The sequence below is a fragment of the Lithobates pipiens genome, unplaced genomic scaffold (assembly GCF_037356315.1).
Source record: "Lithobates pipiens isolate NorthernLeopardFrog02 unplaced genomic scaffold, aLitPip1_a1.2 Scaffold_19, whole genome shotgun sequence".
In the NCBI taxonomy this organism is placed as follows: Eukaryota; Metazoa; Chordata; class Amphibia; order Anura; family Ranidae; genus Lithobates; species Lithobates pipiens.
In genome coordinates, this window is record NW_027507764.1 from 371,078,860 (window position 1) to 371,097,968 (window position 19,109).

Here is a 19,109-nt window from a genome sequence, read left to right on the forward strand (position 1 = left end):
AGTCGGCACCAACCAGGCAGAAGTACTAATTTAGAAGGCAGAAGCAGAGTCTGAAGCTGAGCCAGGGTCGCTAGTAGGCAGGCAGTAGAATTACAAAAACAGCAGGCAGGACACAAGTCAAGTTTAGCAACAGATCAGAATTGAGCAGAGTTAAGCTGTGTCAAAACGCAGGATAAACAGGATGCAGGTCTGGTTACAAATAGCTGTAGCTGATGTTGTGGAAATTTTTATTAATGTATGATGTTAGAAGACCCCAGTGTCAGTTTTGCTGTAATACGCTCATGCGAGTATATTCACACATGCAGATGTTGATGGAAGACCATTGGCTGCGGAAACCTTCCCGTGGACGCAACAGATCTGTTTGCTCATTTAGGGATGTTCGTTTATGCCTCGCCAGGAGACTGGCCACCTCATGAAGACTGCATTAACGCTCCTAGATAACAGATCTGTGTACATGGGAACCATAGCATAACCATACAAAATTATGGCCCACTGAGCCATGATAGAGCATGTATTGGTAGCAGTGGGAATGTGCACACGATCGTGTTCAGAGCCCTGTAAGTAGTGTTCAAATTGTGAGAAACTGAGGATTAATTACGAAAGGCAAATCCACTTTCCACTGCAAGTGCACTTGAATGTGCACGGAAAGTGCTCTTGGAAGTGCAGCCGCTCTAAATCGAAGCGGTAGATCTGAAATGAGTGGAAGTGATTTTATAATCCAATCACGTGCAAGCTAAAATGCTGTTTTTTTTGTTTGTTTTTTCCTTGCATGTCCCCCTCTGATCTACAGCGACTTTACTTCCCGGGGCACTTGCAGTGCAAAGTGGATTTTCCTTTAGTAAATAACCCCCTTTGTGTCTAAAAATAAGCCGGCCCACATGGCTCTGCACACGACCATCTGCACACGTCACTACTGGAATTCAATATGAATATATACATGTACATGATTGGTTCTTTTGAAAGATCATAAGTGTCTGATTCTGAAGCCACCACTTTCCTTTGTTCATGTGATCAGTATAAATAAAAGCAGTAGGTCATTATATTGCAGCACTTTGCTAAGCTCAACTTGATACCAGCGCCTGTCTGTGTTACTTGGAGATAGACGAGCTTGCTTTCCTGGCATTATAACAGAGACCTATGATTATGCTTATTACCTCATGGAATTATTTGCTTTTAGGAGAAGCTTATAATTTCCACCACACTGAAGACTGCTTAGCAATTCTCCTTAGTTGTGCTATGCCATAAATAGGCCACTGGGTGGCAAAAGCCAGTGACAGAAGTGCATGCTAATTAATTTGCCTTGATTCTATGCAGCAGTACTTGTGCACTCACAGAGATCTTTGGGCACTCCCATGTGCATGATCTTCCTGACAAACTGTCTCAAAGGAGGCTACCATCAGACTCAAGGCTTTCATGCAAAAGCAGGGAGTCAGATGAGTTCTGGACTAAAGAGGTTGAGTATAAGATTGGACAAGATGAAGTTTCTCATGGAAGAGACACTGGCCTGAGCTGTTTCCAGGACTAGACCAAGACACAGGAAGTTTGGAAATCAGAAAGGGGAACGAGAGGAATGTGGCATGGATGCACAAACGGCTTGTCAGAGTCTCTGGAGAGAGCGTTGGAACAGCAGATGTATATGTCCTCAGGGGGCAAACTCATCCTTCAACAAGTGGCATGGCTCAGAATCAAATTATCTGCCATTGATCATGGCTTAGAAACATCTGACACTCCCGAATCCAATCCACTATAAAATCTGCAGGGAAAGGTGTGTGAGTGCATTTGATGCCTCTGCGGTAAGTCAGTATATAACTGGGTAAATTGGGCCATCATATCTTGTGTGCCTGCTGTTAAAACAACTGAAAGGGCAGAGGAACCGGCCATACCTGACAGAGCTAAACAAGACTCAAGACAGAATAGACTCTGGGGGGCTCTCCATCCCCCCCCCCCCCCATTTATACAATCATATATGTTGTAAAAATAAGGTAACGTATGGCTAAGAGTTGAATGACTGGAAGTCACCACTATAGGCAGGCAATAAAAAAATGGAGATTGAAGTTCCAGGTGACTCTTGCAAACAGGAGCAACAGTGCGAGTTGCTTCCTTCGATGATGTATGGCAGGAAAGAGTGCATCACTGCACTCAGCAGAAAGCCACCATTCATTTCCACAGTGGAAACTGTCAGGAAACAGGGTTTTCAGCTAATAAAGTAAATGTAACTCTTGTTGCTCAGCTTAACTGGCTTACTCAGAAAGTGAGTCTTCAGAGACAGGGCAGCGGCTGAGTATAGTCCTGTACAGTGGGGTCCATATGCTGCACTCCAAAATGCCAAGCTGAGGAAAGACGTGCCAGATAGAGATCTTGATTAAAGCAGAGCTCCACCCAATTTAAGACAATAGCTCATGCTGATTAAATAGATTTTCTAATTTAACCACTACAATACAGGGCACTTTCACCCCCTTCCTTCCCAGCCCAATTTTCAGCTTTCAGCGCTCTAGCGCTTTCAGTGACAATTGCGCGGTCATGCTACACTGTACCCAAATGAAATTGTTATCATTTTGTTCGCACAAATAGAGCTTTATTTTGGTGTTATTTATTCACGACTCCGTTTTTTTTTTTTTTTGCGATATAAGCGCAAAAATAGAGGAAATTTGGAAAAAAAACTATATTTTCTTTTTTCTATTTGAAAAGAAATCCAATAAAATCAAATTTTGTCATAAATTTAAGCCAAAATGTATTCTGCTACATGTTTTTGGTAAAAAAAATTCCGTTAAGTGTATAATAATTGGTTTGTGTGATCACGGACATATGTACGCAAATGATCATGTACATATGTGTGCAGGTGATCACGTACATATGTGTGCAGATAATCATTGGGACATGTGATTTTAGTGGGACATATGTGGGGGACATGTTTTTATTATTAGGGACATGTGTTTTTATTATTTGGGGACATGTATGTTTTGGGGACATGTGTGTTTTGGGGACATATGTGGGGACTGTGTTTGTACTGTGTGGTGTGTTGTGTGTTTACACTACACTGATGATCAGTGAGTAAAAAGCTGTAAAAAGCAGCCCATACTCACTGATCATCAGCCGGCTGCAGCGTTCTGCTCTCCTCTCCTCAGCGGTGACTTCCGTATGAGGAGAGGAGAGCCGATTGCCTAGCAACCGGCTGTTTGTTTACATCACATGACGGCCGTGATTGGACACGGCCGTCATGTGATCAGGAGGGCCAATCACAGAGCCCTCCTGCCGATCTGAGATGTGCCGTGTCCGGGTGACACGAGCACATCGGGATCGCGCCGCTGCGCGGGCGCGATCCAGCTACTCCTGAATGACGTTCCTGAACGTCCTATCAGGAGTAGACGGCTCCCACCCGGCCGTATATATGCATTGGCCGGGTGGGAAGTGGTTAAAAACTGAACCCTTTTTTTTTTTTTTTTTGTATACTGTACCTTTGTTTTTCTTATCGTTCTGTCTAGTTCCTGGATGTGGGGGTTGCGGATATGGGCGGGGATAGTGCGGCTATTTCATCATTTCCTCTATCTTCCTCTCACTGTCTCCTGGAAGCTTTTGTGATTGTTCCCAGGAGTCTGTGTGGCGGCCAGGCACGAGTTATTGCGTGATCTTGACGACGCTCCGAATTCACGTCACTGCACATGCGCGAGATCGGGATACAAGCGCAGTGCATTCTGGTACATCAGTGTCACTTTATCCAGGAAGAGGATGCCTGTGGGCTTCACATGCCCACAGTCAAGATGACAACCGCCAATAAGACGTTATATATGTTCGTTTTTAAAGAGAAAAATTACATCTGCATGACATAAAAACTGGAATAAGTGAGTAATAATTTTGAAGAAAAAAAGATTTAGGCAGTGGAACCCCGCTTTGAAGAATTTAACCACTTGACCACTAGGCACTTAAACACCCTTAATAACCAGACCAATTTTCAGCTTTCGGTGCTCTCACATTTTGAATGACAATTACTCAGTCATGCAACACTGTACCCTTATGAAATTTTTGTCATTCTTTTCACACAAATGGAGCTTTCTTTTGGTGGTATTTAATCACCGCTGGGTTTTTTATTTTTTGTGCTATAAAAGAAAAAATACAGAAAATTCTGTAAAAAAAAGAATTTTTCTTCGTTTCTGTTATAAAATTTAGCAGATTAGTAATTTTTTCTTCATAAATTTTGGCCAAAATTTATACCACTACATATGTTTGGTAAAAATAAGTACAAATTGGTGGATATTATTTGGTCTTTGTGAAAGTTATTGAGTCCACAAGCTATGGTGCCAATATCTGAAAATTGATCACACCTGAAGTACTGATGGCCTATTTCAATTCTTGAGACCCTAACATGCCAGAAAAGTACAAATACCCCCCAAATGACCCCTTTTTGGAAAGAAGACATTCCAAGGTATTTAGTAAGAGGCATGATGAGTTTTTTGAAGTTGTCATTTTTTCCCACAATTCTTTGCAAAATCTTTTTTTTTATTTTTTTTCACAAAATTGTCATATTATCAGTTTATTTCTCACACAGCATATGCATACCACAAATTACACCCCAAAACACATTCTGCTATTACTCCCGAGTACGGTGATACCACATGTGTGAGACTTTTACACAGTGTGGCCACATACAGAGGCCCAACATGCATGGAGCGCCATCAGGCGTTCTGGAGCACCCAGGACAATTCTGACATTTCTCTCCTACATGTAAAAATCATCATTTATTTGCTAGAAAATTACATCGAATCCCAAAACATTATATATGCTTTTTTAGCAAACACCCTGGAGAATACAATGGTGGTCGTTGCAACTTTTTATCTCACACGGTATTTGCGCAGCAATTTTTCGAATGCTTTTTTTGGGAAAAAAAACAGTTTTGTGCTTAAAAAAAAAAAACACACAGTAAAGTTAGCCCAATTTTTGCATAATGTGAAAGATGAAGTTACACCGAGTAAATCGATACCTAACATGTCACTCTTCAAAATTGCACAGGCTCGTGGAATGGCGCCAAATGTCGCTACTTTAAAATCCCCATAGGCAACGATTTAATTTTTTTTTACTGGTTATATGTTTTGAGTTACAGAGGAGGTTTAGGGCTAGAATTATTGCTCTCGCTCTAACGTTCGCAGCGATACCTCACATGTGTGGTTTGAACTCCGTTTTCATATGTGGGTGGGACTTACGTATGCGTTCGCTTCTGCATGCGAGCACATGGGGACAGGGGCGCTTTAAAAAAAAAAAAAAAATGTATTGTTCATTTTACTTTATTTATTTTAGTTTGACATTTTGTTCCCCAAAAATAAATTTTTTGATCACTTTTATTCCTAATACAAGGAATGTAAACATCCCTTGTAATAGGAATATGGCATGACAGGTCCTCTTTACAGTGAGATATGGGGTCAATAAGACCCCGCATCTCATCTCTAAGCTGGGAAGCCTGAAAAAAAAAAAGATTCTGGATTTGATCGTATTGGCGAGTCGGTAGACGCACCGGAGGGCGGCGGGAGGGGGGGGGGGTGTCTATGGCTGGGTATTGCAGGGTATCACCGACTATGGCTGGGTATCTCAGAGTATGGCTGGGTATCTCAGAGTATGGCGTTGCAGAGTATTGCGTTGCAGAGCATTGCAGGATATTGGAGGGTGTTGCAGAGTGTTGCACGGTATTGGCGGGTGTTGCAGAGCATTGCAGAGTGTTGCAGGGTATTGGTGGGTGTTGCAGAGCATTGCAGAGTGTCGCAGAGTATTGCAGAGTGTTGATGGGTATTGGCGGGTGTTGCAGAGCGTTGCAGAGTGTTGCAGAGTGTTGCAGAGTGTTGCAGGGTATTGCAGAGTATTGCAGGGTATTGCAGGGTATTGCAGAGTATTGCAGGGTATTGCAGGGTATTGCAGGGTATTGCAGGGTATTGCAGGGTATTGCAGGGTAATGCAGAGTATTGCAGAGTATTGCAGGGTAATGGCAGGGTATTGCAGAGTATTTGCAGGGAATTGAGGGGTTAATTTTCGGTGAGCAGCGATGTGGGCACTGCAGATGCAGCCCACATCGCTGCTGACACCGATCTCTTCCCCCTCCGCTGTTCCGATCGGTACAGAGAGGGGGAGGGAGGAACCCATGTTATGACGCCGGTTTGTTTACAAGTGATCACTCCGTCATTTGACCAAGCGATCACGTGGTAAACGGCCGCTATGAGCGGCCGTTTACCGTGATCCGTGATGCGCCGGGTCCACAGGATGCTCTCGAGTGCGCGCGAGAGCGGAATTCTGGGAGGACGTCATATGACTGCCTCCCAGAGTTGAGAAACCGCCCTGTAGCCGTCATTCGGCTATAGGGCGGTTGTTAAGTGGTTAAAGAATGAAATTCAAATTATGACAAAAAGGTGCTAGCCAAAAAAAAGAAAACTCTTTAAAGGGGTTGTAAAGCAATTTTTTTTTGCCAATATCTGATCGATATGCTATATAGATCATTAATCAGCTGTTCTTTCTGCCGAAATTTTTTATTTACCTTTTTAGATAAATAGGCTTTATCAGCACTTCCTCCTTTTTCTCTCTGTATGTTCTTCTCAACTTCTGGGTTTTTGAGCGAAAATCACGACCTGCAGCAAAATCACGGCTTCAAAGGAACTACAATTCCCTAGATGCTTAGCGGCATCGTGCATGAATGCACATGTCTCCCCACAGGGATTTAGTCCCAAAGGAGGGGGCAAGCACGCTGACTAACCCCCAGCCAGAACAGCTCGGATGATGGGGGCAAACTTCTAGAGGTGGAACAGGAAGTTGAAAATTCACACATGGAAAACAAGCATTTACACAGGAAAATTAAGGAAAAGGTAAGTGAACCAACAGTACACTACCTTAAAGGAACATATTTAGAAAATAAAAAATGAACCTTTACAACCCCTTTAACCTCCCTGGCGGTACGATTATTTCGGATTTTAGGTGCTAAAAGCGGTACCATTATTTTGCATGAAAATTTGGCGTTTTATATTGTAGTCCTGCAATTCTTAGGAATAACTCTCTTAAATCTGTCCAAACCAGAGTCTAGCAGACATCCCGGGTATAATAAAGTTTGAAAAATTTAATCATAAATTATAATATAATAAATAATTATAAATAATTGTACCAAATAATAATATAACAATAATAAAAATTATTCAATAATGTAATCAAATCAAAAACACTGAAATTTGCTCAGTTGCAGAATTGTCACTGTCCTTACTTTTCAGTATTTGATGACGGATCTCCCCACAAATCGCTATCGCTCAATTCTGCGAGTGATTCTAATTTATTATCGCTGTTTTCTAGCTGGTCTAAAATCATTTTTGATGTACAGTGACAGTTTTGGTTGCTATGGGCAATCTCCAGTTTCTAGGCATAAAGAACAGTTTTTATTATATAAAACTGCATGCAGGACACTGGGCAGACCACTAGGGACAACGGGGATGTGAAATATTTACATACAGCAATGTAATCTGTAAGATTACATTATACTGTATGTTTACTGTTTGTTTCACTTTTTGAATTTGGCGCCGATCTCCGTGCCCGTGCGTCGCAACGCTCGCAGGGCACGGAGATCGGCGATGTAATGCATCGAGCGAGACACGGCTCGCTCGTACAGCGGGGAGACAACGCTGGATCCGAGGGAGAAGGTAAGTAAACCTCCTCCTGGATCCAGCGATGCAGTCCCGAGTCTGACTCGGGGATACCGCTCTTGGTATAAAAAATCCACCCCGAGTCAGACTCGGGAATACCGTCAGGGGGGTTAACACAGCAGAGCTGCAGAAAAGACATTCATCCTCCTATGGCATGCGGGTGTTGGAAGGGTTATCCTGCGCAGGAGTTTTTGTTTGCCAGTATCCAATCATCCTGTAGGTGGTAGTATAACCCAAATATGGAAATATTTCCTTTCCTGTTGAAAGGTTGACATGTACACATAGTAAAGAACTACAACATCTGGTGGAAGAATAGACATATATTTCCATGTGTCTGCTGAATTGCATTGCAATACCAACCTGCACCGTGACTGAAACACAATCTTATTTATCCAAAAGTCATTAATGGTTATTGTAATAGATGTGTGATTTGTTCAGTTAAAGTTTGGTAGTTGAGTAAACTTCGATAAATATTGCTTAAATCATTATATTTAGAAATTAGAAACAGTTTGCCAAAATATGTTTTATTTAAATGCGTGAAACAATCTAAAGAAAATAATTTTTCACATCATATGGTTATTTTCATTGTTCCAATAAAATAGGGGTGGGCTAAAAAGTTGGTTCAATTAGAATTTTCTTTAGGTAGCAGTAATATGCTTCTACCGGTTTCAGAACATACAATTGCCCTCCCTTCTTGTTTTTAACCTTTAGTTCTGCATTGCCAGTCCATTTCCGCAGATCATTACCGTTGATGCCTATTGTATGTACTTGACCTGCAGTTTCAGTTCAGATTGTTCCTTTCATTAGCTGAACAAGATTCTCTTCTATTTGTTTTTGTCTTGACCAAAGTGGGGGTTGATGTAAACAACTAAGAAACCTCTTTACCAAAGAACCAATACAAAACGGAATTCTACTGATTGCAGTTGCCCACGTTTTTCCTTTTTGTTTTGTCCAAAGGTGACTGATTTTTATTTCTATTTTTTTTATAACCAACTTCACAGCTGTGTCATTATTATTTTTTATTATTATACAGCATTATTCAGTTGAGATTGTAAATGTACACTGCTCCAGCCAGTCTTGCTTTATTGGAGCTTCTTACAGCTGCAACAACGACCTGCTTCTGAAATACCAAAAACAAGAAATCTTTAATGTATTCATCATCAACCATGTTTGCTACCAGCAGATTTATTCATGTTTGTCACATCTAATCATTTATGTAATAGACCTCATGCACACTGGGCAACTAGCATGAGCTCCTGTTTTGGTGAGGGCAGAATGCACAGGCCAGCCTCAATGCTATCAGCCTGTAAAATTCTCAGACAGAATTCTGCTATGGCGGTTTTGGGCAATATGGGCTCAGCTATGCTAATGCTTGGAATGAAGACTACGTGCATTCTTTCATTTGCCCCAAGGCGCATACTGCCTTAAATGTTGGTACCAAGTGCACTGTGCAGCCGCATCAGATTTCAGTCTCTCTGCTGGCAGCAGGGTTGGTCTGTACCTGTCTGTCTGCACCAAAACAGGAGCTCATGCATTGGGCTAAACCCCCAGTGTACATAAGGCCTAATCCAAAAAGTGTTCTTCAAAATCGAAACCATACTCTAGAGGAGGTAACTGATGAATTTGTACTGCAATAGGATGTGTTCTTTATATCGACATAGAACACCTGGATCCAGTCTGCAAAGAAACAATTTTTGTGACATAGGGTTATATTTATTTTGTATTACAAAGCCCTAATTGATAGTCCATGCAAAAAAAGCAGAAAGGCTGGTGCCATGAAAGTCGGCTAAAACATCAATTTATGATAAAACCTACAGGTGTAGATAAAACTATACAAAGTGAAGTTCTGGTGGCACTGCTGTTTGACCCATGGCCTTTCTGTGGGCCCTCATCAGTAAGCATTTGAATGTCTTAACTTCCCCCAATTATTTGTTTATGCACATATTCATTATTTACTGGTGTTTAACATGTATACCTTATTACTTTATCTGTAGATTGTATTCTTTGTTCTTCCTGAAGAAGCAATATCGAGCCACAAAACATGTAGAGTATGTTTGTGCACTGAAGAATATATATATATATATATATATATATATATATATATATATATATATATTCCATCATGGAGTATATTGAGTACTAGTGTAATGTAAACTTTGTACAGTGGGGCAAAAAAGTGTTTAGTGAGCCACCAATTGTGCAAGTTCTCCCACTTAAAAAGATGAGACAGGCCTGTAATTGTCATCATAGGTATACCTCAACTATGAGAGACAAAATGTGGAAACAAATCCAGACAGACAATCACATTTGTTTTTTGAAAGAATTTATTTGCAAATTATGGTGGAAAATAAGTATTTGGTCAATATCAAAAGTTCATCTCAATACTTTGTTATATATCCTTTGTTGGCAATGACCTAGGTCAAACGTTTTCTGTAAGTCTTCACAAGGTTGTCACACACTGTTGCTGGTATGTTGGCCCATTCCTCCATGCAGATCTCCTCTAGAGCAGTGATGTTTTGGGGCTGTCGCTGGGCAACACGGACTTTCAACTCCCTCCAAAGGTTTTCTATGGGGCTGAGGTCTGGAGACTGGCTAGGCCACTCCAGGACCTTGAAATGCTTCTTACGAAGCCACTCCTTCGTTTCCCAGGCTGTGTGTTTTGGATCATTGTCATGCTGAAAGACCCAGCTACGTTTCATCTTCAATGCCCTTGCTGATGGGAGGAGCTTTGCGCTCAAAATCTCATGATACATGGCCCCATTCATTCTTTCATGTACATGGATCAGTCACCCTTTGCAGAGAAACAGCCCCAAAGCATGATGTTGCCACCCCCATGCTTCTCAGTAGGTATGGTGTTCTTTGGTTGCAACTCAGAATTCTCTCTACTCCAAACATGATGAGTTGCGTTTCTACCAAACAGTTCTACTTTGGTTTCATCTGACATTCTCCGAATCCTCTTCTGGATCATCCAAATTCTCTCTAGCAAACCTCAGACGAGCCCGGACATGTACTGGCTTAAGCAGGGGGACACATCTGGCACTGCGGGATCTGAGTCCCTGGCGGCGTAGTGTGTTGCGTTGGTCCCAGCTCTCTGCAGGTCATTCACTAGGTCCCCTGTGTGGCTCTGGGATTTTTGCTCACCGTTCTTGTAATCATTTTGACCCCACGGGTGAGATCTTGCATGGAACCCCAGATCGAGGGAGATTATCAGTGGTCTTGTATGCCTTCCATTTTCTAATTATTGCTCCCACAGTTGATTTCTTCACACCAAGCTGCTTGCCTACAGGTCTACAATTTTGTTTCTGGTGTCCTTCAACAGCTCTTTGGTCTTCACCATAGTGGCGTTTGGAGTGTGACTGTTTAAGGTTGTGGACAGGTGTCTTTTATACTGATAACAAGTTCAAACAGGTGCCATTAATACAGGTAATGAGTGGAGGACAGAGGAGCCTCTTAACCACTTGAGATCTGCGCTATAGCCAAATGACGGCTACAGCGCGGATCTCCTTTTCCGGGACTACGTCTATTGACGCCGTCCAGTGCACGAGCGGCCTGCGCTCTGTGATCGGCGAGTCTATGAGACTCGCCTGATCACCGATCCGTGCAAGGGGTCGATCCCGACCCCTTATCACGGGATCAGCTGTCAGCCAATGACAGCTGATCATGTGATATAACGGAGCCGGTAATCGGCCATTATTCGACAGCGCGAGGAGAAAAAAAAAAGCCGATCACCGGCGGCCGTGATCGGGACATCAGTCCCGATCATGGCCAGCCCTGCTAGTGCCCACCTGCCCCCTGCCAGTGCCACATTAATAAAAAGAAAGTGCCCCCCGTCAGTGCCACCCAGCAGTGCCCACAGTGCCACCCAGCAGTGCCCACAGTCTGCCTCAACAAAGGTGCTGCACCCCAGTGCCACATATCCGTGCCCAGCAGTGCCACCTATCAGTGCCCATCAGTCCCATCTATCAGTGGTACCTATCAGTGCCCATCCGTGCCACCCATCTGTGCCACCCATCCCCGCCACCTTATCTGTGCCCATCTTTGCCCATCAGTGCCGCCTTATCTGTGCCCATCAGTGCCGCCTTAACTACGCCTATCAGTGCCCACCAATGCAGCCCATCAGTGCCCACCAGTGCAGCCCATCAGTGCCCACCAGTGCAGCCCATCAGTGCCCACCAGTGCAGCCCATCAGTGCCCACCAGTGCAGCCCATCAGTGCCCACCAGTGCAGCCCATTAGTGCCCACCAGTGCAGCCCATCAGTGCCGCCTCATCAGCGCACTTCAATGAAGGAGAAAAATGACCCATTTGCAAAATTTTATAACAAACTATTAAACATGATTTTTTTCTTTTTGCATCTTTTTTTGTTTGTTTAGCAAAAAATAAAACTCCGAGCTGTAATTAAATACCACCAAAAGAAAGCTCTATTTGTGGGAAAAAAATGATAAAAATTTCATTTGGGTACAGTGTTGTATGCCCGCGCAATTGTCATTCAAAGTGCATCAGCGCTGAAAGCTGAAAATTGGTCTGGGACTGAGGGGGGTTTAAGTGCCCAGTAAGCAAGTGGTTAAAGAAGAAGATACAGTTCTGTGAGAGCCAGAAATCTTGCTTGTTTGTAAGTACCAAATACTTATTTTCTACCATAATTTGCAAATACATTCTTTCAAAAATCAGACAATGTGATTGTCTGGCTTTGTTTCCACCTTTTGTCTCTCCTAGTTGAGGTATACCTATGATGACATCTACAGGCGCCTCTCATCTTTTAAGTGGGAGAACTTGCACAATTGGTGGTTGACTAAATATTTTTTTGCCCCACTGTATAGTTTCAGCTACACCTGTAGTTTTTGTTATAGTGAAGTATCCAGATACAATTTATGTTGTAACTATGTATCAATACTTTCATATTGTTTACTTGATGTGCAATCTGATCAGGGTACCAAGAGTCAATTTTTTCCCCACTTTTCCCTTCCCTGCTTTGGAGACCTTTTGTGGGGAACTCCTTGCACTCAAATATCCATTAGTGCTACTCGGGTGATGGTACCCACAATTTTTTACTCTAGTTAGTTATTTGGAGGCCCTATTGTTATAACAAACGAATTGTGCATTCACCCAGGTCATTAGAGTATACAATAATAATTGCATGTTAAAGTGCAGTAAAGAGTAGGCTTATGTCAAATGATAATGTTGCTTGCTTGTTGTAATGCACTTCTAAATACATTTCGGAGTCTAAAGTTACACAGGTTCAGTTGACTTCACCTACCTTTTGTTTGGAATTCACAGTAGTCACAGCACTTCCAAACCTTGATTTTTCCTGAAATATTGAGCTTAATTATTATAAATGTAAAAAAAATATGGGCATTTGTACCTAAAAGGTTCAACTTACCTCTGGAGAGACTAGTACATATTGTGCCTGCAAAAGAAAAAAAAAAAAAAAGCACACTAGGTATTGCATTTATTTTTCGAATGGGCCACTAAGTCTTAAAGTCATGGATAATTTAAAAAAAATCTAATTTTCAGAATCAAATAATCTCTAACATAGAGGGCTTTGGCACCCACTGACATCAGACATCTGCCACAGAAAATTATCTAGTCAATTAATTTTTTTTTAGCAAGTTCATCTATATGCCCCAAACATACACCAGCTGTGAATTGACAGAAGAAAGAACATTGCACTAATGGTCAAATATTTCTATTCATGACTCAAAATTTTTAAAATTAAAAACGAAAATTACGTAGGCAGGCCATAGGTTATGCAATTTTCTTTCATTCTACCACTGATGGAAGAAAAGAAAATTTCTCGATTTCTGCCGGCAGGGCTCCCCACCTGCAGAAAGGATTTCCCCCTCAACACTGTTGAGGGGGGGATCCTACCTGCAGCTCCGGCAGAACACGATCAGTTATTCTGGCTATATCCAATGGCACTAATCTTTTGGGGAAAACCCAACAGGCTGGTTGTACACATGTCGATTCATTAAACTTGTGTACAAGTGTGCCCATACATGGATTGAAATTCAGCCAATCCATGCTCAACCAGAAGAATTTGAATCAATGTATGGCTGGCTTCACTCTGGATGGAGGAGGAACAGAGCAACCCTTGAACAGCAGATTTGGGGAGAGGGTAGTGTTGGATTCACAAATTAAAGCTGATCTCCATCTCAGCCCTTGTACACACGGTCGGAGAATCTGTCGGAATGAGTCTTATCGGACCGTGTCGTCAGATAATCCGACTGTGTGTGGTATGCATCGGACTGATTCCGTCCGAATCGCCGTCCGACCCAATTTTCCAACATGTTGGAAATATTTCCCGACCAACTGGGCCGGACGGACCTAATCCGATCATGTGTAGAGCATTTTCATCGGACCAAGTGCCACGCATGCTCAGATAAAATTCCTACATCAAAGCTATTGGCTACTAGCTTGAATGTAGTCCCATCGTAACGAAATTACGTCATCACGTTCTGAAAGATTGGATTTTTCGCCAACTTGGCCCGACCGTGTGTATGCAACAGTTTCGGACACAATCCGTCGGACTAAATCCGATGGGCAAAATCCGACAGATTTGGTTGGCAAAATATCCGACCGTGTGCACGTGGGCTAACACTTTTTAAGCAATTACAGCAACAGATTTTTTTTTTTCGCTTTCTGGTTAGGTTTTACATGAATGAACAAAAAGCTGACCATTGTAAGCACCTCTGTCGGCGTCCATGTAATTGGTTTGTCCTCACCCCTCTAACTGCCATTTTTGCTGGACAGCATGGCCTGTTAAAGGACATTGAAACATAACAGTCCTACTGGCTAGATCACCAGATGAAAATAAAGAGGGAAAAAAGAACCTAAAAAAAAAAAAATCTAATACAGCCATAACATCTAAAAAACGGCAAGCTGCAATGCAATAATTTATTGTTTTCAGGTTTATTACCACTTTACGAATTCTGTGTGCTTTTTTTTACTCTTGGCAGAAAAATGTTAAACTCTGGTAATTGAAATATAGTTGAAAACCCCTCTGTCCTATACAAGAGTGGATACATAATGTATATGGGCAAAGCAGAAAACAATTTGGAAAACAGAAGCTGGTATTGCATAATTTTCTTACCCAGTCCTCAGGGCACGGGGAAGTCCATGATTTGCATTTATCTTTTAGCAATCCTGTAGAAGTGGTATTTCCATTATAAATATAGACTTGACCTGCCTGAGAACCAAACATTGAGGTGTAGTCACCAGTCCATAAAGGGGAGGTCACAATGATTTCATCTGCATGCCAAATATACAAACACAGGATTTATCTTTTCAGTGCAATACAGCCTTAACTTTTTGTTCCTTTGCTGTATACAATACATGCTAATCAATCTTACTAGAATCAACTGAATATTTTTAATTGAAAAATATAATATGTTTCAATTTGTATCAGTTTATATATTTCTTTCTTCAATATTATTATTATTATTATTATTATAATACAAGGTTTATATAGCGCCAACAGTTCAGGCCTGGATTAAGAACGTCATGGGCCTGGTGCTGAGGATTATGGTGGGGCTTTTAAAAAAAAAAAGAATAATAATTAAAAATGCTAACTATTTTTTTGTTATAACAAATTAAATGAGAGATGGGGGGGGGGGGGGGGTTATCAAGAGAGAGGATACGAAATGAGCATGTGTGGAAGTGACAGCAACGCAGCCCGGCCAAGGTAAGTGACCGAAGGCACAGAACCTGGAAGGTAGACCGTGTGAAGATGGAACGTGTGCCCATTCTAGAGCTGGTAACACTGAGGATATGCAATATAATTTTAAAGAACTGTTTTTGTGTGTAAGAGGCATAGGGGAGGAGTATGTGCAGGTGAGGGAGAGGAATGTGGAAGGTATAACAGTGGGCACTATGTACAGGAGAGGAGTGTGGAGGGTATGCCAGTGGGCAGTATGTACAGGAGAGGAGTGTGGAAGGTATTATGAGGGTGGTATGTACAGGAGAGGAGTGTGGAGAGAAAGATAGTTGGCAGTATGTACAGGAGAGGAGTGTGGAGGGTATCACAGTGGGCAGTATGTACAGGAGAGGAGCGTGGAGGGTATCACAGTGGGCAGTATGTACAGGAGAGGAGCGTGGAGGGTATCACAGTGGGCAGTATGTACAGGAGAGGAGCGTGGAGGGTATCACAGTGGGCTTTATGTACAGCAGAGGAGGGTATGACAGTTGGCAGTATGTACAGGAGAGGAGTGTGGAGGGTATCACAATGGGCAGTATGTACAGAAGAGAAATGTGGAGGGTAATAACAGTGAGCAGTATGTACAGGAGAGGAGTGTGGATGGTATAACAGTGGGCATTATGCACAGGAGAGGAATTTGGAGGGTATGACTGTGGGCAGTATGTACAAGAGAAGAGTGTGGAGGGTATGCCAGTGAGCAGTATGTACAGGAGAGGAATGTGGAGGGTATGACAGTGAGCAGTATGGACAGGAGAGGAGTGTGGAGGGTATGACAGTGGGAACTATGTATAGGAGAGGAGTGTACAGGGTAAGACAGTGGGTACTATGTATAGATGAGGAGGATGTAGGAATCTGGGAAAGAAAAATGTAAAGGTTTCTGAAAGGATGTTGAGGGACTGTGTAGTGGTTAAGCGGGCCATACATGGATTGAAATTAAGCCAATTAAGTAGAGACCAGCCATAGTTAATCTATGTTAGCTAGCTGGTTGTACACAAGTCAATATATTAATCGACTTGAGTACAACCAGCCTGTCAGGTTTTTCCCAAAACAAACAGTGCTGGCAGCTATGGTTAGCAACACTGATCATTGTATTCTGTGGGTTGGGAAGGCTCCCCATTGGCAGAACACAATAATACTGCGGGAGTGATTCCCTCATCCACAGGTCAGCGGGTGAGAAGGTGTGTGGGGACAGGCTGGGTAGAGAGGTCTGTCAGCAGGGGGTGTGAGATGGTCATGGAAGGATATCAATCAGCGGGTGGGGGGAGTAATTGGAAGCGATATCTTTTGGAGTAGGGTCTGCCATCTGCAGGTTGGGAAATGGTCACCTGTGATATAAGTTGAAGGGAGGTGGCTAACATGCAAAGTGGCTAGGGAGTGACCTGGTTGGTGGTGAGTGTGAAATGGATGATGTGTTTCAAGTTTTTCACATTTGCAGTAATGCTTACTGCCCTCTGAAAAGTGACCTGTGGTGTATTGCTTTTCAACGAGTGGTATAGCAGCAGCTGACAGGCATTTATGAGGTGCTACTGCTGACTCCATTTTGTTTTTACATTGCTGAATGGCAGTTTTACATTGTTGAACTATGCTGCTACTGCGAACGAGTTTGACAGGCGGTGCTGCCTGTCAAACTCTGCAGGCTCCAAGCTGTCCATTGAGCTCAGTGCCTCTGACAAGAAGTGAGGAGAGGCACTGTGAGCTCATCCTCTCAGTCTGCTGCAAACAGAGTGTGCCAGCTTGTATTTAAACTGGCCACTCCGTATGTAGCTTCTGACAGGCTGCTCAAGGAGCCCCAAATTTGGACCAGTAGTGGGGTAGACCCTCGGCTACCTACTCTCTAAATTTGGGCTCTATGTGACCCCTGGTCGCTGAGCCGTGACCCTCAAAGTTATTTTTTAAATGGGCCTATCTTAAGGTAAGGGGCCTGGAGCTGCAGCTCCAATAGCCCCTATGTTAATCTGGCCTTTCAACAGTTTGAGCAGCGCTTTACAACATTGGGGAAGACAGTACAAGTACAATACAATTCAATACAGGAGGGACCAGAGGGCCCTGTTCGTTAGAGCTTACAATCTAGAAGGAAGGGTCAAGTGGAACAAAGGGGAGTTGTTGGGGATGATCAGATGGACAAAATGAAAATACAGTTGTTACGTGCGGGAAGGATAGGCAATATGACTTTAATGTCAATTAAAGATAGATTGGTTCTAAAAACTTTGTCAGGTTATGTGCTTTTTTTGAGTAGTTTGATGCAATTCTTGTATTGAGATTATTTTAGTTACTTTGCTAATTTAAGAGTACAGATCCACAGATTGCATGGATATTCAGCTCCCTGTTTTGTTTAACAAAGCTTAAGAGGAGTGGAGCTGATATGCTACCTAGATTTAATGTAAAGCTTCCAGTGGTGAAGCAGCTCAGTATTTGGTCACTACCAAATACTGTATGAATCCTTACAGGTTACCCTATAAACATAATTTGGGGGGGCCAATAAAAAAAAACGGACACATTGTATCATAGAGAAATGTAGCAATATGTCAATGCTAAATCTGTGGACATTGCGATGGCTCAGTGTTTGGAGCCATCTACTGAAAAAATCTGGTAATGCACAAGATATGGTGATCACAAGCACCAAAAGACTTTCATAGGAAGTACTGTTTTGATAACAGGTTTGACCTTTGTTACCCAGGAGTCTGTGTGAGCTACACATGAACACTGATATGCAGTGCATGTTGGGTAGGGCATAAAAGGGACTGTAGCGGCCATATTTGGTCTCTTGGGGCCACGCTGCCTGCCTGAGCAGAACTGTGAGGAGGTTTCTTGGACACATAGGCAGCCAGTCACCGCGGACTGCAAACCAGACTGTTTGCGAGGTGACTTGACGGAGCATGAGAGCTGGTGATCAAATTGACGAGGTTCGGAGACGCTTGTCGGAGTAGCGGAGGACCGGATCCAGTCAGCGGAGCGACAAAGAGCATCTGGCCCAGTCTAAGTAGTTTATGCTGGGTAGGGTATAAAAGGGACTGCAGCGGCCATATTTGGTCTCTTGGGACCATACTGCCTGCCTGTGCAGAACTGTGAGGAGGTTTCTCTGACACATAGACAGCCAGTCACCGCGGAATGCAAACCGGACTGTTTGCGAGATGACTTGACGGAGCCTGAGAGCTGGTGATCGGATTGACGAGGTTCGGAGATGCTTGTCGGAGTAGCGGAGGACCAGATCCAGTCAGCGGAGTGACACAGAGCAACTGGCCTAGTCTAAGCCGAAGCAAGCTGCAGTTACCGGACCAAAGTCATCACCCAGAACTCTGATCCAGTTGGTAAGCGGCTTACGGCCCACAGTTTATCATTATTGCATGCAGTTAGACTCACTCATAGGCCTCACTGGAATCTGTTGTTCCACGGAGGCGTAACTGAAGCAACTGACATTGAGTAGGCCTGAGCCCTAGTTCGTTTTAGCACCCAAGTGTAATTACAAGTTCTTGGAATTATACCTGGAACACTCTAAGTTAACTTTTCCACCTACCCTTTTGGATTACAAATACCTAAGGAACCACTTATGCTAGCAAAGAAAGAAGATAAAGGAGAAAATACTTTTAGTGAGGCCTCACACAGAACTTTAAGTAGTGGGAGCTCCCAGGTTTAGATAATAACATGCATATATATTGCTTACTGTATTTGATTGTTGATTTACATTGTACTGACATCCTACGTTGGGATGACAGTACAATCCCTGTAATCCCCTGTTGATATACCCTCAGTAAAAGTATTC

General features: G+C 42.8%; 1 protein-coding gene across 2 annotated transcripts in view; it reads right to left on the reverse strand.

Moving 5' to 3' along the window:
- Window positions 1–8,166: 8,166 nt before the first annotated feature.
- The window catches only part of GPLD1 (glycosylphosphatidylinositol specific phospholipase D1), a 76,877-nt gene continuing 65,934 nt past the window's right edge, over window positions 8,167–19,109 (reverse strand). Inside the window, exons 22-25 of one of the 2 annotated variants that reach the window (XM_077492277.1) lie at window positions 14,747–14,904; window positions 13,037–13,063; window positions 12,914–12,964; window positions 8,167–8,778 (exon numbers count right to left, since the gene is read on the reverse strand). In XM_077492277.1, the coding sequence (XP_077348403.1) occupies window positions 8,698–8,778; window positions 12,914–12,964; window positions 13,037–13,063; window positions 14,747–14,904 (317 nt within the window). In that variant the 3' untranslated portion in view covers window positions 8,167–8,697. Of the gene's footprint in view, window positions 8,779–12,913; window positions 12,965–13,036; window positions 13,064–14,746; window positions 14,905–19,109 lie in introns of those variants that run through there. The other variant, XM_077492278.1, reaches the window with a different exon arrangement.